Below are 27,671 nucleotides of genomic sequence, written 5' to 3'. Positions count from 1 at the left end.
CATATACTCCCTGGGATATGAATGTTTGAAAAGATAGCTGAAAATGTTTGTAGGGGCTTAGGAATGGCTGCAGCTAAAAGCAATGTTCTTGTAGAGGATTTGGTTCAGTTCCCAGTGCCCACAGGGTGGTTTATAACCATCTACTGCTCTAGCTCCAATGTGCTCATGCATAAATGCAGGCAAAACTCAAATAAAAATTTAAAAATTATATAATTTCAGTCATGAAAATTAGGAAAATAATTTTCAATGGGGGAAGTCATTTTGTACACCTTTGCATTTTTTATTTTTATTAAAAAATTATACAATTTATACTCAGTAAAAAATTCAAACAGCAGAAATGGGTACACATAGAAAATCCAATGTACCCACCTCCCAGTCCTATGCCCAGAAGTTTATGTATCATTCTAGAAGTCTGTCCATGTATAAATGTATTTCTTATTGTACATTGTTTTACAGCATGCTTTTAGAAACCTAAATTTCTTAGGCCTGAGTACAGTCAGACTCACTCGGGTCCATCTCTTTTAAAGTGTGGCTGCTTAGTTTATCAGCTGCCTGTGGGTGAAAACTTGGATTTCCTGTGAGTGGAAATACAGTTTTACTGATCAGAAATGATGAGGGATTCTGAAGATGAGCAAATGGACTGATGGTTGGGGGGTTGGCAGGAGGGCTTGAGCTTGGGTTATCACTGTGCTGAGGTACAAGGCTTCTGTGGCAGTTTTAGTCTTCATGGTCTTCCACTCAGCACCTAAGGCTCATGAGCAGCTGAACATCCAGGAGTGAGGATTGTACAGAGAAAGGCCACTCATTCCATGTGAGGCAACCATTAAAATCTCAGTAGGCATCTGCACTGCAATCTCTCATACTCATCTGATACCAGCAAAATCATTCAAAATAAACCTGAAGAGCAAATCAGTCCATGGACCTAGCTACACGTTTGTCCCAGAAGTGAGCCACAAGCTCTGAATGTCCAGGCTGGAGGATTTTGTAGACTGCTGATCACACCTAATCCTCAGACCCCAAATCTGTTGAGTGTCATGCTGGGTTACAGCTGCTCACCCTGAACTGTGTCAAATAATAGGACTTTTAATGTTTGACTCCATCAGCTAAAAAACCCTTTAAAGGACGGTAGACAGTAAGCTGCTGTGTATTATTGAGGGAAAGCAGGAGCAACCAATCAGAACTTTGGCATTATTGCTAAAGCCTTCTCCTTCACAGCCACATCATGGTGGCAAACCAAAGCCCTCACTTTCTGGGCACAGTCTTCTCCATACAGCAGGGAGAACAATGACCCTTTGTCGAAGGGTGGCTGGCCAGCTGGGCAGCCCTCTCTGAGGCAGTTGTTTATATTCTGAAACAGGGTGAGTGCCCGAAGAAGAATCTCATTTGCTATTTGGCCATCAAAAAGGGAAAGAAATGTAGAATCCACCTGGAAGAGGAAATACCGAGTGCCATTTTTATAGAACAGCATTGACTGGTTTACATTTATAAGTCTGACCACAGGCAAGCAACCTCAACTGCTAACTTACTTAGACCAGTACAATCTTTATCCCCATGTCACAAATGAAAACGAGGTTTTGTCTGTTAGCTAAAAAGTAAGATTTCTTTGGAACCCTGGAGTGCAGACATTTGGAAAACCAACCGTTTTAGGATCCATCCAGCTTTTGTAAGAACTCATTAGTTCAACCAGTATTACTGCCCGTACATAGTACGGAGAACGGGGCTGAGTGGATCGGCATATTTCTGCATATGGGGAATTCCAGGCACCTCTGCACCACTCTGACTTGCGTCAGAGCATGGGGACAGTTTTCAAAGATCTCATTGGTACAGGTTTGTGTCTCCTAAGTTCCATGAGAACGCCTGTTTGGGCACTCTGCCTGCGCACATCCGGGCAGGTCAACACTGTGGTCTCAGCACATGCTGAGGTACATGTGCTTAAAACAAACCAAATTTAAAAATGCAATGATACTGTATACTGCAAATGAAGCAGAGATGGAAAATTCACTGTTGATACAGAGAACTTTTAAAGACGGTTTTAAAGGTACAATATGCTTGCTTCAGTAAACAAATTCATATATATGAGGAATAACAAGCTAATATCTTAGCACTACTCCGCAGAGATAGTACCTACGAATGTTTTGGGGCATACTTTCCTAGATGTACTTGTCACAATCTATGTATGTGTGCATTTACAAACTTACCTGAGCACGCAGCAGTCCGTCTGTCATGGCTGGGTTCTCAGACAAGTTCACAAGCAGCTTCAAAACCTGAACCTGCCGTCAGAAGGCTGGGTTTACTGGATCAGCAGGCTTCCCTCTAGGATGCTGCCCTCTCACTCCCTGGCACCCCATAAACTACTGTCTGCACCTCTAAGCCTGGCTCCAATTCTCTCCGTTAAGTCCCTGCTCAGCTCTGACCCTCGGCACCACTTTGAGAGCAGTTACCCTGATCAGTGACATCTATGCCTCACTTCTGTTTCAACTGCTGGGGAGCCAGGATGAACAAAGCAAATGTCTTGCAATACCATACGTCTGGTTTGTGTTAAATCACCTCCCTTCCCCATGTTTGTGCACGACGGGGCCAGAGGCTGAGGTCAGTGGTTTCCTTGATTGTACTTCATGTTAGACATGAACCCAGAACTCACCAATTGGGCTAGTGTGGTCAGCTTGTTCCGGGGATCCCATCTCACCCCCATGCTGGGATTACAGGCAGGCCATCCACCCAGCTTTTACATGGGTACTGGGATCTGAACTTTTGATCTCATGCTTGCACAATGAACCATCCCCCCAGCTCTTAAGTCACCTTTATTATGAGTCCTGGTAAGGAGAATTTGATCTTTGAACAACAGAAATCTCAAAGCTTAGTTTATTTCTCATGAAAGTTATCAACATTCTGTAAGTTTGCTCATCATGATTAGATACTAGGATCCTTTCCTTCTACAAGGTTATCTTTTTAAAAAGTGAGAAATGTTTTATGATCATTTAAATGGGAAATGGTAGTAAAGTAACTTAACAGCTAATTAAAATGCTAGCATTCTTACTACTTATTTCTGAAAATCAATAATTAAATAGACTGTCTTGAAATGTTTAGACTTATTTATTGTGTTTCTGTGTATAAATGTTTTTTGCCTATATGTGTGTATATGTACCATGCATGTGTGTGCAGTACTTGCAGAGGTCAGAAGGGGGCACTGGAACTTGAGTTACCAATGGCTATGTAGTTGCTTGGTACCAAACTTGGGTCCTCTGTAAGAGCAGCACATGCTCTTAAGTGCTCAGCATCTATCTCTCCAGCCCCAGGAGGTCTCTTTAAAAAACACCAACCCACACTTTCCACAAGACTGTTGAATTAAAGTGAGGAGAAGGATGAGGGTACTAAAGCCAGAAAAAAATGATTCCACTTTTCACTAGATCTAGGGAGGAACCTCAATGTGCAGTTTTAGAACTTTTAAGCAGAACAACAGATACTGACGTTAGAACTTTGGGGGGAAAAATAAAAAAAAAAAAAGAACTTTGGGGGAGAGGGTGATGGGGATTAAATCTGGGCACCCTGGGCCAGACAAACACTACCTCGAGGTCTACCTTAGCCAGAAAACAGTTCTAAATACAGGAAAATAAAGGGAAGTTTCCATACCATACTGTATGCTTGCAATTCCTTTGTTTACGTGTGAACCTACTTAATAAGGCGGTGATGAAATTGCTTAACCTCATTTTTATTATCTACATTCTTGTCAGGTGTGGAGGTGTACTCAGGAGGCAGAGATCTGCCTGAATTAGAGGCCAGCCTGCTCTACAGAGCAAGTTCCAAGGCAGTCAGGGCTATAAAGAGAAACCCCATCTCTAAAAGCCACCCCTCCAAAAAAGTTTAAAAAATTTATAAAATGAATATATTGTCATGATCAAATATCAAGCAGTGCAGAAGGGAACAAAGTGAAAACAAAAGCCTATGCTGGTGGCCTGAAAAGTGGAGATGTTCTGCAGGAACATGCTTTTCAGACAAGTGTTTTTAGGAAAATGATGACTGTTAAAAGTAAGAAAGCAAGCATGACCTCTGAGCCTTTAGTTCACTCCGAGACCTACTGTGGGACCTCAGCTGGCCTGATGCTGCCGACAACACCAATAACAGGTCTAAGGAGTAAAGTCCCTGGCTGTAAGTCAGGAAGCTGAGAGCAGGGTAGCAGCAATGAAAGCTGTGCAACAGGTCGCGTGAACAAACCATTTTGTTAAGAGGATAATGGAGCGCTGGGGACACATTGCAGTTTAAAGTGTATGCCTGGGTTCCATCTTCAGCAGGGCATTAAAACCAGGCAAGGTAGTGCACATCTGTCACCCCAGCACTCAAGTAGTGCACATCTGTAATCCCAGCACTCAAGTAGTGCACATCTGTAATCCCAGCACTCAAGTAGTGCACATCTGTAATCCCAGCTCTCAAGGTGTGCACATCTGTAATCCCAGCTCTCAAGGTGTGCACATCTGTCATCCCAGCACTCAAGGTGTGCACATCTGTCATCCCAGCACTCAAGGTGTGCACATCTGTCATCCCAGCACTCAAGGTGTGCACATCTGTAATCCCAGCTCTCAAGGTAGTGCACATCTGTCATCCCAGCTCTCAAGTAGTGCACATCTGTAATCCCAGCTCTCAAGGTAGTGCACATCTGTAATCCCAGCACTCAAGGTAGTGCACATCTGTAATCCCAGCTCTCAGGGTGTGCACATCTGTAATCCCAGCACTCAAGTAGTGCACATCTGTAATCCCAGCACTCAAGTAGTGCACATCTGTAATCCCAGCTCTCAGGGTGTGCACATCTGTAATCCCAGCTCTCAAGGTGTGCACATCTGTAATCCCAGCACTCAAGTAGTGCACACCTGTCATCCCAGCACTCAGAAGGTGAAGGGTAGATGAGAATCCAAGGTCACCCTCTGCTACACAGTGAGACCCAAGTAAACCGAGGATACATGAAATGATATATCAAAAATAAATACATAAATAAAGGGCCATGAAAAGATTCAGCAGGTATGGCATGTGTGCAAACCTGGGGACCTGAGTTAGAGTCCCTAAACCCATGTAAAGGAGGAAAGAGAAAAATCCCTCTGAACCCCCATATGCTTCATCACACGTATACACGTATGCATGCATGCACACCGCCACGTGAAAACTTTTTTAAAGGGGTCTGGCAAAAGGCTTGCCACCAAGCCTGAAAACCAAAGTCCAGTCACGGAGACCCACAGATTGGAAGGAAAACTGACGCCTGCAAATTGGGTATGTACACTGTATGTGGCACATGAGCTCCTCCCTCATAAATAACTGTCATGATGACAGACTGTCTGTGACATGAAAACAGAAAGGGACACTGCGAGGAGAAAGATAAGCAGGGCAAGCAGGGCTGAGGAGGAGTGTGTAGTCTGAATGTAACTGACCCCCATAAGCCCACAGGGAGTGGCACTATTAGGAGGTGTGGCTTTGCTGGAGGAAGTGCGTCACTGTGGGGCAGGCCTTGGGGTTTGCTATGCTAGGATACTGTCCAGTGTCCGCATCTACTTCCCACTGCCTTCGGGTGGAGACACAGCCAGCACCAGCACTGCCTGCACACTGCCATGCTCCCGTCATGATCAGGCAACATATTAACCACTTGAGGCAGCCCCCAGCCCATCAAATCGCTCACAGAACACTGTCTTCCAGGCCCCTACTCGTGTGCCCATTAAGGCAGCCCCCAGCCCATCAAACCGCTCACAGAACACTGTCTTCCAGGCTCCTACTCGTGTGCCCATTAAGCAGTGCTTAGGGCATCCCACCGCCTCCCTAACCAAAGCACCAAAGTGCAAACAAAACAGGGTCGAGCCTATCACAGCAGTCTCTAACTTCTGCCTCCCGAGTGCTGTTATGTACAGTTTTTGTGACTCCTTGTCTTAGTTAGGGTTTCTACTGCTGTCAAGAGATGCCATGACCATGACAACTCTTATAAAGGAAAACATTTAACTGAGGTGGCTCGCGTTAGGGTTTCTATTGCTGTGAGGTGACCATGGCAACTCTTAGAAAGAAAACATTTAATTGACGTGGCTCGCATTAGGGTTTCTACTGCTGTGAGGTGACCATGGCAACTCTTAGAAAGGAAACATTTAACTGAGGTGGCAGCTTATAGCTTCAGAGGTGCAGTCCATTATCATCGTGAGACAAGGCCATACCCACTCCAACAAAAAACTTGGGAGGCAGAGGTAGGCAGATCTCTGTGAGTTCGAGGCCAGCCTGGTATACAGGGCGAGTTCCAGGATAGCCAGGACAGTTTCACTGAGAAACCCTGTCTCAAAAAACAAACAACAGCCCTCCCCCACCAAAAAACCCCCTTAAAAACCAAAACCTAAAACAACAAAACTATCCATAAGAAATGAAACAATGAAACCCATTACTTTGTATACTAATTAAAGACTGGTCAAAGATTGAGGTAAAAGATTCAACTTATTGTCCCTATTTCTCAGAGCTCTTTTACCCAGTGTTCCTATTTCTGGTTAAAGGGCGCTAGTATCTCAGTAAAGCCTGATTCTACTGATTGTCAGAAAATCAGACGGCTACCCATCTGAGGCAAGTGACCCAGCACATGGTCTCCGCACAGTGGCTCTGCAATTCAGTGTGAGGAGATAAAGGCCATGCTTTCCTGGGCTTCTGTAAGTATTGTTCATAAACTTTGAGTGAACTATCTTTTTTCTTTTTGATACAGGGTTTCTTTACGTGGTCTTGCCTGTTGGAATTTGCCATACAGATCAGGTTGGTGTGAAGTCACACAGATCTACCTGCCTCTGACTCTCAATGCTGAGATTTAAGGTAGCACTATCTTTTTAGAGGGAAATCTCAGGGAAGAAATAGATGGTCTGCAATTTCAATCTTTCTTTTTCCTTACCAGAACTCATCCTGTAGACTCGGCAGAACTCATAGAACTCTGACTGCCTCTACACCCGAGTATTGGGACTGAAGGTTGTGCTACCATGAACGGACTGGAGATTCAATCTCAGTACGTCTGATGCAACAGCTCTTCAACCTTCAGTACTGATGGCTGCATCCCCTACCTTGGTGCTTCCGTTTCCAATAAGTGACAGGTGGAGCAGGCCGGTGATGTAGCTGCTGAGTAGATGCTGGTAGTCATTGGTGACAGTCATATTTGTGAGCAACCTCAGGCCAGCCAGCTGCACAGCAGAGTTCAGGGGATCTGCAAAAACATCCTCACAGACTTGCCTGACGTATACCTGAAGGCAAGAGAGAAAGACAACACCTCAGACTCTCCAGAAGCTTCTAATGGCTACTTTTCTTCACACTAGAGTAGACCTCGGAGTGAACTGGTTCTTCACAACTGAGGACATTAATGTCTAGCCCTCCAACTCAGGTGAAGATTTTAGCCAAGCTACCTTTATTAATGACCTGGCATTGTGCTGAGAATCAAAAGCCAGCAGATCAGAATTAAATTAGCTCAAGACTGTTCTTTACTTATGTAGATGCATGTATGTCAATCTCCATACTACTATCCACTTCCTCCGGTGAAACGAAGCACCGGTAGTACGCGACTTCATGCATCAGTTTCTAGACGGGAAGAAGTATTACTAAATCTGAATGCCATCAAAGATTATAAACCTGTACGAAAATGTCCCTGATCTGAAGTTCTAAGAAATGATCAACTAACCACCCAATATACCTTTATTAAGTTTGTGAGAAATGCCAAATGTATCCACGCCTTCACAGATGTGGCAATCAATGTAACAACATGGAAGCAGAGACCATATTTCTAAGTTCTACACGACTCCTGCACACCATCCGCTACACTGTGTCTTTAGACAGGAGCCCTGGGCACTTGACTAGGACAATGGACTCACCAGCTGCTCATCTTCAACTTTCACTCACTTTTCTGTGGATTTGGTTTTCACCTCACTGACTTTAGTGGGACTTTCTCAGATCAAAAGTGCCATCCCGTACCACACAACAGTTTAAAAGCAGCGTTGCATCCACTTGGTTTCTTAGTTACTGAGTCTTTCTGCTGGGATGTATTTCTTGATTCTTGCTTCATTATTTTAGCATCCCTGAATTAAGCTGAGCCCAACCACAAAAGCCTAAGAGACAAATAGCTCTGGCTCAGTTTCTCTTTCTTTAAAGGTAGTTGTTAGCTGTAAAGTTATGAGCACACTCTGCTGGTTTCACTACTCACCATTATTATTTCAGGCAACTTACCTTTACCTTGACTTGATTCTCAACATTCACACTGAGGTTATTTAGTGCATTTAACGCTTTCTCTTTAATACTGTGATTCAGAGAGTTGATTTTGTTTCCAATGATTGGGATACCACCCAGTTCACGAATAATGGCCTGAGAGAGAGGGAATAAATGAACCATGACTTCAATATGCCGAATCCCATGCATCTTGAAACACAACTAAAATCAATCACTTTAGAGAAATGCTATTCATGTAAACAAACCTGACTGTTGGAAAATTTTATTATTATTTAAAAAACTGTGTGAATGTGTGTGTCTATGTGTGCATACAGAGGGAAACCTCAGTTTCATTCCTCAAAATGCCATTCACTTTTTTTTTTTTTTTTGGAGACAGTTCTTTCACTGGCTGGGACTCAACAAGTGTAGAGATGTAATATTCTGAAATATCTTATATTTTTAGACCAGAATTTTTGTTGGACCTCATAGCCAAATTTAGTAATAAACCTTGAAGTTACTTAAGATTGCTAGCCTACAGTGTACTCAAACTGTTTGTTTTACCTGCCTTTAAGAGAATAATGTAACTCCCAACCTGGCCTTGGATTTCCCATGCAATCAACTTTTACAACTTAAACTAATGTACAGCAGTGTTGACTTACATATTCTTTCTTGCCTTTGAACCAGAATAATGCATGTGCATCATTTGCTGAGAGCAGCAAACACAGACGTTGGAAGTGACTGTTATGGATACTGGTTGAGAAGCTTCTTATTATGTGGGTCAGTACTTCTGTTAAAGGCTTCTGTAAAGTGTTCCAACCGTCCCCACTGACGGTTTCCATGTTCTTTGTGGTGGTCTGAATGAAAATGGCTCTTAGGCCGGGCGGTGGTAGCGCACACCTTTAATCCCAGCACTCAGGAGACAGAGGCAGGCGGATCTCTGTGAGTTCGAGGCCAGACTGGACCGACAGCCTCCAAAACAATACAGAGAAAAAAAATGGCTCTTAAAAGCCCGTAGGGAGAGGCGCTATTAGGAGCCGGGGCCTTGTTGGAGGAAGTGCATCACTGGGGTGGGCTTTGAGGTTTCAGTGCTCAAGCCTGGCCCAGTGTCATCCTTTCTCTGCTGCCTGCTGATCCAGATGTAGAATTCTCAGCTAGTGCTCCTGCACGCCTGCCTGCATGCTGACATACTTCCCACCAGCACAATAATAGACTGAACATCTGAACTGTAAGCCAGGCCCAATTAAATGTTTTCCTTTATAAGAGTTGCCCTGGTTACGGTGTCTCTTCCCAGCAACAGAAACGCTGTTCAGTAAATAGTGAGGCCAGTTACATCACTCAGACACACACAGGGACAGGGACAGGCTCAGGGGCATGTAATAGACAGAGGAAAAGAAACACGGAGATAAAGTAGAGTGCACTCACTGTTGGCTAAGTGACTCTAAGGGGAAGGGCTTTTTTTTTATTTCCTCCAAGTGGCACAGACGCACTCCTGGTGATCTGGAGTCCATCACTAATGTGTATAATCAGTGCGACCAAACAGACGAGGCTGGCTGGCCAGGGAACCTCAGCTATCATCTTTTGTCCCCGCCTTGCCAGTGCTGGGATTACAAGCGTGTGCCACACCTGGCTTTTGGTTTTTCTAGTTTGAGTTCTGGGGATTGAACTCAGGTCACCACGCTTGTAAGGTAAAAGCACTTTCCCTACTGAGCTGTGTCCTCAGCCCTAAGCTTACATTTCTTTCTTTCTTTTCATCATTTACTTACTTTATTTTTCACATGTGTGTGGGGTGCACACTCATGCATGTGGGAGCATGTTCATAAATGTGAGCCAGAGGCCAACCCTGAGTACTGTTTCTCAGCAGCTGGCTTTTGAGACAGGGTCTCTCGTTACCATCGGGCTTGTTGATTAGGCTCCACTTAGGGCCTCCCTGTCACTGCTTCCCCAGTGCTGACTACGCACATGTGGCACCATGCCTGTATGTTTTGATATATGCATGTGTTGTGAAATCCACTTTAAATACCTATTTCCTCAAACATGTATCACTTTTTAGTTGTAAAACATTCAAAATTCTTTTTTTTTTAAGCTAAAAATAAGTTTGCATCGATGACAATGTTAACAAGAAGCACTGTTGGAAAAAAACAAAAATCCAAACTGTTTTTACTTGTTTTCTGTGGGGGAAGGAGAAAAGAAACATTCGCATTAAACTCTTTAATCTTAGCCCTTTACACTGATTTGGTGGTTATCGCTCGCCGAGGGACCACCTACATCAAGACCACTCTAGCAATGTTGGTTATCCAATTCAACACATACGCATTATGTGCTTTTACTATTTTATGGAAGCTTTACTTTTTGTTGAATAGGAACTATTACGAATATGATGCTAGTGTCTAGCTTTTCAGAAATTACTTCCTGTGTCATTATTTGGCTGTGATTTTCTGAAGCAAAAAAAGCAAATAATGTGAGCACAAGTATCCACACGAGGGTGTGGAGGCTCTGAGAGTTAAGTACCCAGCGTCGTAACTACTAAAGTGTGTAAGAAGGGGAGACTTACTTGATTAGTGGAGAAAGCTGCATTATTTCCCAGGGTGACCAAGGCTTTTTCAACAATTATAGGATCATCAGTTGACTCCAGCAAGTAGAGAAGTTTCCCAAGTTGTTCTGCATTTAAGACCTCATCATAGGAACTATCGGTTAAGTCTTCTGCATAAGAAGAAAGCCATTTAAAATTCATTAAAAAATTCAATGAGGTGTGTGTTTTTCTTTTGTTCCTAATGTTTGAAAAGTTCAAACACAAACTCTGGGGCTAGGCACAGTTACCTGCTTTGTTTCACATTTGAAAGAAAGCATCAGAGCAGGCAAGCAGGCGTTTTGTAAACCCTGGCATCTGCTGGCAGGAGGGGGATGAGAGGGAAGGGGAAGAGACAGGTCATAGCTGCAGGAACGCAGGCTGTTGCAGCAGCGGAGGCTGTCAAGTGGAAGAGGAAGGGAACGACTTAAGGATCGAGAGAGTGCAGTGTGGGGTTAGGCATGCTGAGGCTTTTGGCCAGAGTCAAAAGCGATGAAAAAGAAAAGTTAAGCCTTTTCTCAGTGGGCGGCCCAAATGTCAGAGGTCTGTAGATGGCTGCCTGGAGTTGCTAGTTTTAACGGCTTTACATGCTTTGTATCACTTGACTCTCAGGGATTCCTAGGAGAAAGATACTGTTACTATTCTGAACTTATGTAGGAAACAAAGGCTCATAGCCATTAAGTATCAGCCAGCGGCCACATAACACATGGTTGTTAGTAAGGCATTGCATGTAACTAACACCCTGATGTCGACAGCATTTGGTCTCCTACTTTAAACATCAGGCATAGAATCCGATGGGACTTTTGCCTAAAGAGCATTGGTTAACAAGTTTGTAGTAAGGAGATAAGGACAGGGCCGAATCTCCTTTTAAGAGTCCATCAGTTAGGAAGCCTATGGAAATGGCACAATCCTGCTTCCAGTGAGGGACGTTCTGTGTGGTATATCAACATACAGCCCCCTGGTGGATAGACTGCTAGTTTTAGGAGTTAGTATAGAGCTTAGATAGAAGACACTACTCAGTGCATCTGTGTAGAATTCTATTTTACAATTTCTCTTCCTGCTTCTAATGTTCAGTTAATTCTCTGGTACTTTTGGGACTCATTGTAGTCATTTGGAAATTAGAATTTTTCTATAACTTTGCTTCCTTTGTAATACTTAATTAGATGGCAGGGACTTAGGACAGTGCTAAACAGCTGTGACAGCATGGCTCTTATTCTTGAACTTAGTAAAGAAACAACTAATGTTTTAATATTAAATACCTTTAATTAAAGTATCTCTGCCTTTGTTTTCTGATGAGTATTCTTCATCAATTTAAGAACATTTCCTTATATTCCTAATGCTGCAAGTTATCAGAAATACCATTTTAATGACTTTAATACATTACTATGTAGTTTAAAAATATATTAATGCAATACCTAGCATATACTCCTATGAATTCTCCTCATATGTCCATCTGGCCTCGGGATATCATTTCCTCAACCCTCTGACAGAGTTTCTTTATTCATGATTGAGTTAGGTTTATCCTGTCTTTGTCAGGTTCTTATGTCAAGCTGGACAATTTGATACTGTTCCCATCTTTTCTAATGCCCTTAAAGAGTCTTAGTTGAGGAATTACACTTTTTTTGGAGACAGGTGTTCACATGTAGCCTAGACCTGAGTTGATTCTTAATTGTCCTACCCCAGCCTCTTAAGTGATGGGATTACAGCTGCACAACTCCATCCTGCGCTAGACTGACAAAATCTCCTACCAAGGATTACACATTTTCCAAAAGTTTAAGACAAAGATTTCTCTTCAAATATAAGGGTAGAACTTTGGGAAGGGTCTGTTCATTCCCAGAACAAAGTGTGGTGGCTCATGCTGCCAAGCCCAGCAACCAGGAGATGGAGAAAGGAGGATCCGTTTTCTGCTACACAGGGAGTTGCAGGACAGGACACATCAGACCTTCTACCTTAAGAAAACAAAACATGCCAGCTGGTGGTGGATCGTGCCATTAATCCCAGAACTCTGGAGGCAGAGGTAGGTGGACCTGGTCTACAGAGCGAGTTTTAGGACTTACTAGGGTTACACAAAGAAACCCTATCTCCAGAAACCAAAACCAACAAAAACCATTCTTGTATAGAAATATCTGGCAGAGAAAGAGACAACAATCCAGTCTTTCTAAAGGCAAATACTCATCTTCAAAAACTGTTTTCCTCCTGACAAGAGGGAAAGAGAGGCGTTGCGAGCCCCCTTTTCTTATAGCGTTTCCTGAAGGAAACAGAAGGTGGGAATATAAATCCATGGTTGGTCCTGGTCCCTGCGTCTAAGTGTAAATTCTGAAAAGTAAATGCCAGTTTTTTTCATTCCATTCACCCAAAGATGTGTTTCATTTCATTTTATATTTTTTTTCTCCAGACACCTGGAATTCTCTGTAGACCAGGTTTCCTCGAACTCACAGAGATCTACTTGCCTCCCTCTGGGATTAAAGGCTTACACAACCAGTGCCCAGCAAAGATGGTTTTCTACCTGCTGACAGCTCCCAGTCAACTTGAGATGAACTATGCGTATAAAATGGTATTGCCAAGTCCTCTTACTTTAGGGACAAACCAGTATTCATTTTGCATATGCTCAGCTACACAGAAGTGAGACTTCTGTCTTTGGAATGACATTAGCAGATTACATGTAATGGTGTCAGTAAAATGTTTTAATAATTATTCAGTAAAAAAAAATAGGTCTCTCCATCTCTGAGGAAGGCAGGTTTTTAGTTGGCAGACTTTATTTCAAACGCTTTCCCAACAGTTTTCACGACCTAAACGATCCCTTCAGAACATGTAGCAAATTGTTGGACCTCTCTTATCACCATAGGACTGAACCTACACATCTTGCCTCCCTCAAGGTTGTATCCCGTGTAGGCTATGCGTCTTATTTCCAACGTACACTCCCGAGTTGCAGGATGCGACAGATGGACTCCAGGACGGGCCCCATAAAGTGTTGGCAGAATTGCACCTCGGGGATTCCTTCTTCACCCAGCTACGTGCAAAGTTTCAGCCTGGGCTTGAAGCCGCGCCGTAACCCTCTCAGCCAGGGGGCAACTCTGTGGTTAACGCAAAGGCCCAGGACACATTTTAAAGCGACAGGCAACGGGAAACGTAGGACGACGTTTCCAGCCCTTATTTTAAACAAAGAAGTGGGGGCGGGGAAGAGGCGGCCTCCCGCCCGGGTCCTCTCTCTCAGACCTGGGCTCACCGCAACCCCAGGCAGGCAGTCGCGAGCGCCCGGGGCGCCTCCGGCCCAGCTCGGGGTGGTCCGGGCCGGGACCCGCCCATCGCCTCACCTGCGGACCGCGAAGGGCGCAGCTTGCGCCCGCCTCGCCGCGGGCCCCGAGTCAGCCGGTAGATGCAGTAGCAGGCGCCGGCGCCGAGCACCAGCCCCGCCGCCACCCAGCCCGCGTCCCGCGCGCCGCCCATGCCGCCGCCGAGCCGCACACAGCGGGGGAGCCGGGGGCGACCACACGCAGGTGCAGCGGGGCCGGAACCGGCCCAGGCCCCGAGAGGAAACGGGGTTCAGCTCCGCCTTCCGGAAGCCGCCCTGCTAACGTCGGAAGCCCTGTCCCACCCCCTCCGCGCACTGCGTCACCGGGAGGGCGGGACGGGATCGCCGGAGCCGACGCGCACTCGGAGCCCCAGGGCAGCTTCTTCCCGGCCCCGGCCCGCCCCGCCGAGTCGGCCTCTAGCCCCGCCCCGCCCCGCCCCCGCCCAGTCACGCCCCGCCCCCTCCGACTCTGCCCCGCCCCCGGGCTCCGGAGAGGCGGGGACCGCTCGGTTCCGCCCCGTGGTTGCCAGGCGACTCCCCGACGCGGCCGGCCTGGGAGGCGTTGACACAAGCGGCCCGCAGAGCGCAGCTTCTCGGTCCAGCCCCTGGCCATGGCTTCGCTACGCTGCGCCAACCCCAAGCTGAGGAACTACTTCAAGGACAACTACATCCCTCAGATCTGTGAGGTACCGGAGCCACGCACAGGGCGGGGCGGGGGGGAGGCCGCCGCCCCTGCAGCGGGGAAGCCGCGGGACCGCAGAGGCTGAAGCCGAACGCGGGCGACTCGAGGGGAGGGGAAGGTTCCAGAGCACCGGAGGGCGACGGCGGCTCCAGCAGGCGTGGGGAGGAGGAAGTCACTCTCCGCAGGGAGAGCGAGAGCGGGGCGCTGGCTGGAGGTCAAGGCTGCGGGTTTGGAAGTTCATCCCTAGCCCTAAGTGAGCACAGGTTACTTCCTGTCTTTATCAGGATACCGTTTGGAAAAACATATTTTCCCTGTGTGGTCAGGTACCCTTCGGGCAGTGAGAACAGATTAGAGAGTCCTTCTCTGACTCCCCAGTTAGGAGGGACAGCATGGTGGTGACTCCAGGGTCGTATTCTCCTGGAGGTAGGGGCTGAGAACGTTCTGGTGACTTTGTTTTGTCTGTGAGTAGTCGGGGTGTTTTGTAGGTGGTCCAGTAGGAGTTGCAGCCTGACAGCATCTTGGGGGCAGGGAGAGCTCTAGGGGACAGGAGAGGAGAGCCATCCAACTTCCAGAGCAGTTTGGTTCAGGACTTCCTTTTAGGGTGGCAGTTTTGAAGTATTTACTAACATACCTAAATGTGTTAACTATGTTAACATACCTAGATATGTTAAATAAGGATTTGCCTCATAATTTTATCCCCAGAAGCCCTCCCGGTACCTCTGCTCGCACAGTGATAGCAGGCGCAGGGGAAGTCCTGGGCCCCACCCATTCACGTCCCTGGGAGACCATTCTGCCAGCTCTCTGCATTTATATGTCTATCCGGTTCAATTTTCCAGGGCTTTCTTCTAAAAGCAAATATGCATAACACATAACCTTTTATCGCAGACCTCTTCCGATGTCACCTGTGTATTCTAAGGAAATCCTAGTTGTTCACCTACAATACCATCTCTCTACAAACTTATTTACATTCCGAATAAAGGAAAACCAGAACCAAAGACCTAATCCTGTCAGTGGTAGATGTAGATCCACCTGCTAGGGGACTGGGGCCGAGGGTTCCTTGAGGCCACAAATGATAATGGTAAGACTCAAAAAAGAAAAAAAAAACAACAAACAAAACAAAAACCTGCCTGGTATACTAGCCTTTTTGAATCTGCTGAGTGATATTAGTTTTCATTGGTTTTGCGGCCAATCACTTAAATATATTATTATTTCTACCCGATATTCTCTTCTTCTATAGGAATTTAATCATGAATATAACGAAAATTTACCTTTTCCCTCTATTTTCTTTGTCCTGTTTAACTGTTTTTTCTTCTGGGTGCAAATTTGGATCTTTTTCACCGATTAATTTGATATGGCTTGTTAACTTTACTAATTTTGTTTTATGGTGTATTCCATCCCATCTGTTGAACACATTAAATTAAATCTTAATTGCGCACAATATATTTTTCAGTCCTGGAATGCCCATTATTCCTTTCAATGCATCCCACTTTTTAAAATTATGAAAATATCTTTTCATTTGTTTTGCTGCCATTTCCTGTTTTCTTTAACATGTTAATGGTTATTTTATAAAATCATTATCTGGAGTTGAGCCATGGTGGTGCATGCCTTAAATTCTAGCACTCAGGAGGCAGAGACAGGTGGATCTCTGTGAGTTCAAGGCCAGCCTGGTCTACAGAATGAGTTTCAGGACAAGCTCCAAAGCTACAGAAAAACCCTGTCTAGAAAAACCAAAAAACCAAAAATCATTATCTGGAAAGCTGATGGCACATGTCTGTAATTCTAGGACTCAGGAAGGTAGGACAGGAGGATTGCTTTTAGGCTTGTCTGAACTATATTGACTTCAAGGCAAGCCTAGGACACTTAGCGAAAGAGACAAAGACAAAAAGAAGCACAGATTCTTTCAACATCTGGATCATTTTGGGGTCTGTGTAGTTTCATTTCTTCCGTTGATGATCACATTCCTCACCTCTGTACATATTGAGTGATTTGTTTTGTTGGAAATCAAGTAAAAGGGGGCAGTAGATTTTCTACACACTACATTCTTTCACTTCAGAGGGTCCCCTTTCTTTCTATAGCATGCCGAGGTCACTCAGTCTAGGCAGATGAAGCTGGCTTGCTGCCAGCTAGCCTGCAGCCCCTCTTTCCGTGACACACCCCACCCCTTGAAAATCCTCCAGAGGTCGTTGCACTGGCCCCTTCATGAACCCTAGACCCAGACCTTCTTGTTAGTGAGCAAATGGCCACGTTTGGGCACCTTATGCTTTCAGCCCAGGGCGCCACCAAAAGCTGGCTGGTTTCCCTTTTTACTGCTGGTGGAGCATCCCGTGCCTGGACACAGCCCGGCTCTCACTCTGTACCCAGAGCCGGGAAAGAGTGCCGAGTGCTGGCAGATGAGTGAAGATCGTTGCTTCTGTGGAATCTCACTACTCTCCAATGTCTTAGCTGTATTTGTGCTAGGATGCACACACACGCAACTTCAGTAACTTACTCAGATGCTCTCCCGAAAGCATGCACACACGCAGTGAATAAGTGAGCCAGTGAATACATAAATAAATGTCGAAAGCATAAAAATTAAAGGTCATGTAATTCTGTCAAGAAATAATCTCTTTGGTCTGTCTCTCTTTCTCAGTTCATGTTTGCAGCAAGCTAGCCTTTCTCATCATTAGAATCTAATGAGATGCTCTTACCATCTAGGTATGTTGTCTACACGAAAGATATGAACGTAAAATAGAGTAATAACTTAAAAAAAAGACCTACCTGCAACTGAGTATTTAAAAATATTTTTGGCGTTCGTTTATGTATGAGGGGTGGCGCATGCATGCCATGGTGCATGGGTGAAACTCCAAATTAAAAAAAAATATGTATATATACCTCAACACCTAGGGTTGTCCCTACGAGGAATTGTAGGAAACATGAATACTTGTGATTTCTTCTGATTCACTATAGTCATTTCTTCCCTCAGGACGAAGACACTGTCAGTATCTCACTGTCTGTCCTTTGGAGGCATTCCTGAAAGGCACTTATATCTTTAAGCAAATTACTAAAACATTAAAATAGGAGCCCATGCATATTTCTCACTTTCTACTTGGTAGAACTAGGCTTGTTGACTACTGACAAACAGGCCTGTCCAGAGAGACCAAAGATGAGCTGTTTGTTATGACTAAAGTGTCTAAAAAATTATTACATAAATAAATATAGCAATTGTATCAGAGTAAGAAACTACATTTCAAATTGTGAGGTTGGATTTCAGCTAGGAAAATGATAGGAGTATGCACAGCTTGCTCTTCCCAGCAGAGGGCGAGCTTCTGTAACAAATCATGACTAAATTGGATTTTTCTTTTTTTTTTAAATAAAGTTTTTATGGCTTATATTTCTCTCAACATTCAATGGTCAGTTTGCACTTGGAAAAACACATTTATTTATAAGCCACATGGATCCTGTTATTGGGTGTTTGTTTTAAGGTGAGATACCTTCTGAGGTTCAAAGGAGAGGGGTAGTGGTTTGTACTTTCTTTCAAGCTACTTGAGAGCTTAAGAAAGAAAACCACTTGAGCCCAGGAGACCAGCCTGGGGAACAGCAAAACCTTGCCTTGGGACAAGGAATAAACATTCTCCAGAAATAAAAGAATCAGGAATTTTAATGTGGTGAGGGACAGCTTGCCGATTTGGGAGAGGAGGGTCTGCCTCACTAACTTAGTTTGCTGGACCTTTGAGTAAAAAGTTTATAGCTTCTTGTGTGGTGAGTTCCTCATCCCAGTCATCCAGTTCACAGATGTCGTCCTGAGGGGAGTCCACACTAAAGATACAAAATGCTGCCAACTCATTATTGCTGCAGTAGTTATTTTACCTAGGGATTGGACCCATGTGACAATCATATTCAAATGGTGTCTGTGTCTCGTGTCCCTGAGGCTGCTGCTTCTGCTGGTGTAGTCTTTGTAAAGCTGTCCAGTCTGAGCTGGGTGTGGTGGTATTCTTGTAGTCCAGCTCCTTGGGAGACCGAGGCAGGAGGTTTGCTTGATCCTATAAGTTTCAGACCAGCTGGATAACATAGTCAGACTCTGGCTCAAATAGAACCCCTCATTCTGGACCCAAGGGGTGTTATTTACTCCCCAGTTTCCTTCTGCATAGCCAAGGCAGTTGGTTCCCTTTAAAAGTCTTGGAGCACTTCCATTTACAAAGCTTCTAAAATTAAAATTTTTCTTTTTCTTTTTCAAGACAGGGGTTCTCTATATTGCTTTGGAGCCTGTCCTGGGAACTTGCTCTGTAAACTAGACTGGCCTTGAACTCACAGAGATCCGCCTGCCTCTGCCTCCCAAGTGCTGGGATTAAAGGCGTGCGCCACCAATGCCCCGGCAAAGCTTCTAAAGTGAAAAAGTGGTGTTGTCTGTTTAAATGTTGGTAAGACGTAGCTGATTTCTTTTCAAATGTTCATTATTGAACTATGAAATGAAATGTATCCTGAAGCAATGTTATAGTAACCCCATGTCCATCTCAGGTGTGGGGGTCTCACTTTGGCTTGATTCATGGGGCTTGGGAAAGGGGTAGGAAAAGCTTTGTTTGGTTGGTTTTTTCCACAGTAAAGGCTTTTCTGGAACTGATTCTCACATGACACTTTTTCTTTTTAAATCAACTTCCTTTTTTTCCTTTTCAAAGGATGTAGACATATGCACTGTTTGTTCTATTGCCTGTTTAAAAGATATATTTCTGTGTTTATATACGGACAAAAACATTTACAAATAGATATGAGCTCTCCTGATGACAGCCAGTTGTGCATTCTTTTGTGTGAGTTCATGATGTGGGCAGGGAGCACAAGGACAAGGGTTTCATATCAATGGCTCTGGTTTGAATGTGTCCCCAAAGGCTCGTGTGTTGGAGTGTCAGCTCCCGGTGCAGCAGTGTGAGAGGCAGTGGGGCTTGTCCCAGCGCTGTGGTCGTGGACCATCAGCTTAAGCCGTGGAATGAGTGAGCTATCACAGGACGAGTTGTTATGCAGCAAATTCAGCTTCTCTAGTTCCCTCCAGCCTTGGGCACACTGTGATTCAGCACAAAGGTCCTCACCAAGTGCTACACCATGGTCTCGGACTCCCCAGTCTGCAGACCATGAGCCATAAGAAACATCGTAACTCACCCAGTCTGTGATAGTCTATTATATAGCAGTATAATAGATAATATTATAAAATGAGACAGTGATCTATTGGGTCTGGAGGAATCTTCCTGTAACATATAAAATAAAAGACCCAGAGACTGTTATTGGAGTTCAAACTTCAACCTGAAGAACAGAATAGCAAAGTAGCGTAGCTCTTACCACTACCTCAGGCTGAATGGGCTGATCCTGCTGCCCCTCGTCAGCGTGGCTGGAGAATGAGTGCCCCTATCTTCAGGGTGGTTGGAGCATGAATGCCTGATAGTGACCATGTTCTTAAATACCTCTCATGAGCCCTGGGATAAAGGTATGAGCTCTAACTGACTTTTAGACTGATTCACTTTAATGTATCCCTGGGTGGCCTTGGATTCAGAGACCCATCTATGTTGCGGAGTTTTCTTTGACCCACCACCCTGCTCAACCCCAAATAAACACATGGATGCTATATTATAAAATTGTTGGCCAATAGCTAACGCTTCTTATTGGCTAGCTCTGTCTTAATTATTCCCATAACTACTAATCTATGTATTTCTACATAGTCTTGACTGACTGCAGAATGCCCTGACCTGCCACTCCTTTGTGGTTTACATGGCGACTGATTTTGTTTGTTTGTTTGTTTGTTTTGAGACAGGGTTTCTCTGTATTATTTTGGAGGCTGTCCTGGAACTCGCTCTGTAGACCAGGCTGGCCTCGAACTCAGAGATCTGCCTGCCTCTGCCTCCCGAGTGCTGGGATTAAAGTTGTGTACCACCAATGCCTGGTGGTGACTGATTTTGACTGGCTCCCTCTGCCTACTTTTCCCTGAATTCTACTCATATCCTACTCCTGTCTCTCTTCTTGTCCCATTGGTCAAACAGTGTTTTATTTATCAACCAATAGGAGAAACATATATACAGAAGGACATCCCTCCCCCATCACATCTACCTCTTAGTCCTGAGTCCTAGGATTAAAGGTGTGCACCACCACCACCACCACCACCACCACCACCACCACTACCACCACCACCATCACCACCTCCTAGCTTCTGACTGCTGGCATTAAAGGTGTGTGCCTGGCTTCTACGGCTCCTGCCTGACTTTGCTTTCTGAATCCTCAGGCAAGCTTTAATAAATCATAAATAATGTATCAGTACAAATCCCTTTGTCTTCACAGAGTGACCCTGTCTGCCGCTTCCTGCCTCCATCTGTGGCTGCTGATGATTTTGTCTGTGCTGCTGGGCTTGGGTTTCCTGCTTCCCTACACATAAGCTCTCTGCTCATCTTACCACTTGGAAATTTCTCTAACAGGCCACACAAGTACCCAAGAATTGCATTTACTGCTGCCACGAAGTCTTGTATTACTATCAAGGCCGATAACATATTCACCATGCTATCTGGGTATCTGACATATAAGCATGATTGACAAGTTAGTACTAGCCAGCTAACTTCCTTGCTGTTTATACTTGAACTATTGTTCAAGGACATTCTCCATGTGCCTACATTGCCATTTAAATGCAGTTTCTGATATTTCTTAATCTGATCCCCAACTTTTTAATTCCCATAAAACTAAACTCCACTAACTCCCAGACTTCTGTGCCTGGGAAATTTCTCAAGGAGCTTGCTACAAATACAGAGCCCTAGGTAGCAGAGAAAGCAAGTTGCCATCCAGACACCCTCTAGACACCAGGATATGAAGGAGGGGATGGGCTGTAGGGTGGGAAAAGTAGAAGCCATACAACAAAGTGCCAGACACAGATGGGTTCCAGCAGAGCCATTCAGGAAGCAGATGTAGAGGCAGGATCCAGTCCGTTACTGGGTCCCTTGCTGCCTTTCTGGTGATAGCCACTTTTAAAATAGAGCTTGCAGTTGTGGTGGGAACCAAGGTGCCTTGTGTTTGTAGCCTGCAAGTAGCTGTGCTCCCCTGAGAGAGGTCAGGAAGGGGCTGGGTCAGGAGCCGAAGAGGCTGTCATGGTCCACTTTCTTTAAACAAACAGGTGGGTGTTTTACCTGAACATATGTGCACTTCATGCGTGCCAGGTGCCCACCAAGGCCGTGAGAGTGTCCTGTCACATCTGGAACTGGAGGTGCCAGCAGCCCTAAGGTGTGGGCGAGTGCTGGGCAGCAGACCGGAGTCCTCTGCAGAGCAGGGCTCTCTCAACTTCTGAGCTGTCTCGTTGGCCCTGCAGTTCTTCTTCTTTTTATCCCCTCAATATGTTTTCATTTAAATTAGAAACATGCATGCTTCACATGTCAATCCCAGCTCCCTCTCCCACCCCACTTCCCTTGTCCCTCCACCAGCCTCCCCCCAACCCCCACCTAGTCTCCACACCATTCCCCAGTGAGGGTGAGGCTCTCCATTGGGGGATCTCCAGTGTCTGTCATTTCATCCAGGGCAGGACCTAAGCCCTTCCCCATGTGTCCAGGCTGAGAGAGCATCCCTCCATGGGGAATGGGTTCCCAAAGTCCATTCATATGCCATGGTGACCACTGATCTACTACCTACGGCTCCAGAGATTGCTGAGGTCTCCTTACTGAAACTACATTCAGAGAGTCTAGTCCCCTGCTGGCCTCTCAGCCATCAATCTGGGGTTCAGGAGCTCCCCCTTGTCCGGTCAGCTGCCTTTGTGGGTTTCACCCGCACGGTCTTGATCCCTTTGCTCCTCACTCCTCCATCTCTGTCACTGGGTTCCAGGAGTTCAGTTCAGTGTTTAGCTGTGGGTATCTATCTGTCTCTGCTTCCATCAGTCACTGGATGATGGTTCTAGGATGTCATATAAGGTAGTCATCAACCTTACCATCGAGGAGGGTCACTTAATGTAGTCTCTCCACTATTGCTTAATTTTCCAGTTGGTGTTATCCTTGTAGATGTCAGGAGATCTCACTAGTGTCAGCTCTCTCTTTGACCCTATAATGACTCCGTCTATTATGGTATCTCTCATCCTCCTCTCCTCTATTCTTACCTCGACTCAACCTTCCTGCTCCCCCATGCCTTCTTCTCCCTTCCTCTTATCCCCCTCTCTTTTCCTGTTTCCCTCTCCCCTTCCCCGATGTTCCCAATCTGCTCAGGAGATCTTGCCTCTTTCCACTTCCCTGTATTTCTTCTTTTAAGAACTCTGCTCAGCTCCACACCTCCCTCTGTCTCTGGAGTTTGCCAATAGGAACAGAGGACATTGGGAGGCTTTTAAAAGCTGCTAGTGGGTGGCGGTTTTGGCCTTTTCTCTATGTTGGTGTCCTTTTCTGCTGAATTGTATATTAAAAAACTGCTTTGTTTTTACAGTCTCTTGAATTTGTTATTATCTTGTTTCCAGCAGGCAGTAGAGAGGGGAGGGATCTGTGTCTAAGCTGAGGCATTTATCCTGCCTGTAGGGTCCTATCGGGCTACACACCAAAGAGACAGAGGTGTTGCAAAGGGAAGATTCCATTATACAGACTTCAGTCAGACAGGCTTCCTGTATTTCTTTTCATTTTTTATTTTTTCTTGGTTTCTCTATTTGTTGGAGGGACACTCTGAGCACAGCTAAGTCCCTGCATCTATGTTTGTGGTGCTTGGTTCTTGGCAGTGGGGACAACTGCTCCGTGCGACTCTAGGGCCTGGGATATTTTGTTTCTGAAATGAACGTGGGAGAAAGCCAACAGCAGTGTCTTCTGGGTGGGGCAGGGAAACCACCTCCCTCCCACCAAGACACACCGCAGACCCTAAAGGGAGAACACGACGAGTTTCCAGTGGTTTCTGTCAGCTGGGCAATGCTAGCCTTATTCTCTGCTCTAAGTGCGGACATGCTCAGGGATTCTGCATGTCTCGTTAATGGGAAGTTTTTTCTCTTAGGCATCTCCTAGGGGAAAACAACACTGCAGCAGCTTGCTGAACTCTACATATGTGCTTTAAAGTACATTATCTACTAATAATAAACACTTAATAAATCATCTATTAAGTTGTTTCCTGCCTGTGTGCACATTTTCCATTATATAACATATATGTATATATATATATATACACACACACACATGTATATATATGTATTCTATAAGTACCATGGATGGTAAAATACAAATGCATTTTAATGTTTATTTTTTCAATGCGCAGTAGATGCCCACCCCCCACTGCTGTGAAATGAACCCAGGGCCCTGCCATTGAAGCCTGCCACAGCCCTGTAGAAGACTTACATTTTTTCATTTTTCTTTTTTCCTATTGTAATGCGATTACAACACTTCTCCCTTCTCTTTCCTCCTTCCAAACCTTGCCATCTACCCCTCTCCACTGTGCTTCAAACACATGGCCCCTTTTCACTAATTGCTCTTGCTTGCATGCATACATGCATCTGTAGTCTATGTGTATTTATTCGTAAATGCAACCTGTCAGGTCTGAATAATGTTACTTGCATGTATGTTTTCAGGGCTGGCCATTCAGCACTAGACAGCCATTAGTGGCCTCTTCCCTGAGAGGACAACCTCCTGCTCCCAGCATTTCTCAGTTGACCATAGTTCTTTGTGTAGGGTCAAGGCCTCGTGGGCTCCCATGCAGTTTGTCATGGCCTCACGGGCTCCCGTGCAGTTTGTCATGTCCTCGTGGGTTCCCGTACAGTTTGTCATGTCCTCGTGGGCTCCCGTGCAGTTTGTCATGTCCTCGTGGGCTCCCATGCAGTTTGTCATGTCCTCGTGGGCTCCCATGCAGTTTGTCATGTCCTCGTGGGCTCCCGTGCAGTTGGGCATGTCCTCATGGGCTCCCGTGCAGTTTGTCATGTCCTCGTGGGCTCCCGTGCAGTTTGTCATGTCCTCGTGGGCTCCCATGCAGTTTGTCATGTCCTCGTGGGCTCCCGTGCAGTTTGTCATGTCCTCGTGGGCTCCCGTGCAGTTTGTCATGTCCTCGTGGGCTCCCGTGCAGTTGGGCATGGCCTCGTGCGTTCCCATGCAGTTTGTCATGTCCTCGTGGGCTCCCGTGCAGTTTGTCATGTCCTCGTGGGCTCCTGTGCAGTTTGTCATGTCCTCGTGGGCTCCCGTGCAGTTTGTCATGTCCTCGTGGGCTCCCGTGCAGTTTGGCATCTTCTCGTGGGCTCCCGTGCAGTTGGGCATGTCCTCGTGGGCTCCTGTGCAGTTTGTCATGTCCTCGTGGGCTCCCGTGCAGTTGGGCATGTCCTCATGGGCTACCGTGCAGTTTGGCATGTCCTCGTGGGCTCCTGTGCAGTTGGGCATCTTCTCGTGGGTTCCCGTGCAGTTTGTCATGTCCTCGTGGGCTCCCGTGCAGTTTGTCATGTCCTCGTGGGCTCCCGTGCAGTTGGGCATGTCCTCGTGGGCTCCCGTGCAGTTTGTCATGTCCTCGTGGGCTCCCGTGCAGTTTGGCATGTCCTCGTGGGCTCCTGTGCAGTTGGGCATGTCCTCATGGGCTCCCGTGCAGTTTGTCATGTCCTCGTGGGCTCCCGTGCAGTTGGGCATCTTCTCGTGGGCTCCCGTGCAGTTTGGCATGTCCTCATGGGCTCCCGTGCAGTTGGGCATGTCCTCGTGGGCTCCCGTGCAGTTTGTCATGTCCTCGTGGGCTCCCGTGCAGTTGGGCATGTCCTCGTGGGCTACCGTGCAGTTTGGCATGTCCTCGTGGGCTCCCGTGCAGTTGGGCATCTTCTCGTGGGTTCCCGTGCAGTTTGTCATGTCCTCGTGGGCTCCCGTGCAGTTTGTCATGTCCTCGTGGGCTCCCGTGCAGTTGGGCATGTCCTCGTGGGCTCCCGTGCAGTTTGTCATGTCCTCGTGGGCTCCTGTGCAGTTGGGCATGTCCTCATGGGCTCCCTTGCAGTTTGTCATGTCCTCGTGGGCTCCCGTGCAGTTGGGCATCTTCTCGTGGGCTCCCGTGCAGTTTGGCATGTCCTCATGGGCTCCCGTGCAGTTGGGCATGTTCTTGTGGGCTTCCATGCAGTTTGTCATGTTCTCGTGGGCTCCCGTGCAGTTTATCATGTCCTCGTGGGCTCCCATGCAGTTTGTCATGTCCTCGTGGGCTCCCGTGCAGTTTGGCATGTTCTCGTGGGCTCCCTGCAGTTTGTCATGTCCTCGTGGGCTCCCGTGCAGTTGGGCATGTCCTCGTGGGTTCCCGTGCAGTTTGTCATGTCCTCGTGGGCTCCCGTGCAGTTTGTCATGTCCTCGTGGGCTCCCGTGCAGTTTGTCATGTCCTCGTGGGCTCCCGTGCAGTTTGTCATGTCCTCGTGGGCTCCCGTGCAGTTGGGCATGTAATCATGGGCTCCCGTGCAGTTGGGCATGTCCTCGTGGGCTCCCGTGCAGTTTGTCATGTCCTTGTGGGCTCCCGTGCAGTTTGTCATGTCCTCGTGGGCTCCCGTGCAGTTTGTCATGTCCTCGTGGGCTCCCGTGCAGTTGGGCATGTCCTCGTGGGCTCCTGTGCAGTTTGGCATGTTCTCGTGGGTTCCCGTGCAGTTTGTCATGTCCTCGTGGGCTCCCGTGCAGTTGGGCATCTTCTCGTGGGCTCCCGTGCAGTTGGGCATGTTCTCGTGGGTTCCCGTGCGGTTTGTCATGTCCTCGTGGGCTCCCGTGCAGTTTGGCATCTTCTCGTGGGTTCCCGTGCAGTTTGTCATGTCCTCGTGGGCTCCCGTGCAGTTTGTCATGTCCTCGTGGGCTCCTGTGCAGTTGGGCATGTCCTCGTGGGTTCCCGTGCAGTTTGTCATGTCCTCGTGGGCTCCTGTCCAGTTGGGCATGTCTCGTGGGCTCCCGTGCAGTTTGGCATGTCCTCGTGGGCTCCCGTGCAGTTTGGCATGTCCTCGTGGGCTCCCGTGCAGTTTGGCATGTCCTCGTGGGCTCCCGTGCAGTTGGGCATGTTCTCGTGGGCTCCTGTGCAGTTTGTCATGTCCTCGTGGGCTCCCGTGCAGTTTATCATGTCCTCGTGGGCTCCCGTGCAGTTTGTCATCTTCTCGTGGGCTACCGTGCAGTTGGGCATGTTCTCGTGGGCTCCCGTGCAGTTTGGCATGTTCTCGTGGGCTCCCGTGCAGTTGGGCATGTCCTCGTGGGCTCCCGTGCAGTTTGTCATGTCCTCGTGGGCTCCCGTGCAGTTTGTCATGTCCTCGTGGGCTCCCGTGCAGTTTGTCATGTCCTCGTGGGCTCCCGTGCAGTTTGGCATCTTCTCGTGGGCTCCCGTGCTGTTGGGCATGTCCTCGTGGGCTCCCGTGCAGTTTGTCATGTCCTCGTGGGCTCCCGTGCAGTTGGGCATGTCCTCATGGGCTACCGTGCAGTTTGTCATGTCCTCGTGGGCTCCCGTGCAGTTTGGCATGTTCTCGTGGGCTCCCGTGCTGTTGGGCATGTTCTCGTGGGCTCCCGTGCAGTTTGTCATGTTCTCGTGGGCTCCCGTGCAGTTTGTCATGTCCTCGTGGGCTCCCGTGCAGTTGGGCATGTCCTTGTGCGCTACCGTGCAGTTTGGCATGTCCTCGTGGGCTCCCGTGCAGTTTGGCATCTTCTCGTGGGCTCCCGTGCTGTTGGGCATGTTCTCGTGGGCTCCCGTGCAGTTTGTCATGTCCTCGTGGGCTCCCGTGCAGTTTTTCATGTCCTCGTGGGCTTCCGCGCAGTTGGGCATGTTCTCGTGGGCTCCCGTGCAGTTTGTCATGTCCTCGTGGGCTCCCGTGCAGTTTTTCATGTCCTCGTGGGCTCCCGTGCAGTTTGGCATGTTCTCGTGGGCTCCCGTGCTGTTGGGCATGTTCTCGTGGGCTCCCGTGCAGTTTGTCATGTCCTCGTGGGCTCCCGTGCAGTTTGTCATGTCCTCGTGGGCTCCCGTGCAGTTTGGCATCTTCTCGTGGGCTCCCGCGCAGTTGGGCATGTTCTCGTGGGCTCCCGTGCAGTTTGTCA

At 47.0% G+C, this 27,671-nt stretch overlaps 2 protein-coding genes across 9 annotated transcripts in view; one reads left to right on the top strand and one right to left on the bottom strand.

Annotated features, from left to right (window-relative positions):
* Positions 1–259: 259 nt before the first annotated feature.
* Positions 260–14,317, bottom strand: Armc10 (armadillo repeat containing 10). 2 transcript variants are annotated; one of them, XM_005080866.4, is made up of 6 exons: positions 14,065–14,306; positions 10,736–10,884; positions 8,206–8,340; positions 7,056–7,232; positions 2,199–2,270; positions 260–1,426 (listed from the first exon to the last, which is right to left on the bottom strand). In XM_005080866.4, exons 1-6 carry the CDS (start codon positions 14,195–14,197, stop codon positions 1,175–1,177), a joined length of 918 nt encoding a protein of 305 aa, XP_005080923.1. In that variant the 5' UTR covers positions 14,198–14,306; the 3' UTR covers positions 260–1,174. The 2 variants fall into 2 exon arrangements, with proteins under 2 accessions (XP_005080923.1, XP_040591067.1); XM_040735133.1 differs by lacking the exon at positions 2,199–2,270 and having other exon boundaries at positions 14,065–14,317.
* Positions 14,318–14,529: 212 nt separating this feature from the next.
* The window catches only part of Fbxl13 (F-box and leucine rich repeat protein 13), a 218,299-nt gene continuing 205,157 nt past the window's right edge, over positions 14,530–27,671 (top strand). For 2 of the 7 annotated variants that reach the window (XM_040735208.1, XM_040735207.1), the window contains exon 1: positions 14,530–14,728. In XM_040735208.1, coding sequence (XP_040591142.1) covers positions 14,654–14,728 — 75 coding nt within the window. In that variant the 5' untranslated portion in view covers positions 14,530–14,653. The remainder of the gene's footprint in view (positions 14,729–27,671) is intronic. The other 5 variants (XM_040735205.1, XM_005080887.4, XM_040735203.1 and 2 more) reach the window with 4 other exon arrangements.

The sequence above is a fragment of the Mesocricetus auratus genome, unplaced genomic scaffold (assembly GCF_017639785.1).
Source record: "Mesocricetus auratus isolate SY011 unplaced genomic scaffold, BCM_Maur_2.0 Super-Scaffold_100043, whole genome shotgun sequence".
Lineage (NCBI taxonomy): Eukaryota > Metazoa > Chordata > Mammalia > Rodentia > Cricetidae > Mesocricetus > Mesocricetus auratus.
This window is presented reverse-complemented; position numbering and strand designations above follow the sequence as displayed.

Bases quoted from the DNA above. Each gene is read 5' to 3' on its own strand.
- Armc10 (XM_005080866.4), bottom strand. From the start codon at position 14,197: ATGGGCGGCGCGCGGGACGCGGGCTGGGTGGCGGCGGGGCTGGTGCTC. The intron at 8,341-10,735 runs GTAAGTCTCCCC...CCTCTCTCTCAG, and splicing joins CAGCTTTCTCCACTAATCAA to GCCATTATTCGTGAACTGGG. The intron at 7,233-8,205 runs GTAAGTTGCCTG...TCTTGCCTTCAG, and splicing joins AGAATCAAGTCAAGGTAAAG to GTATACGTCAGGCAAGTCTG.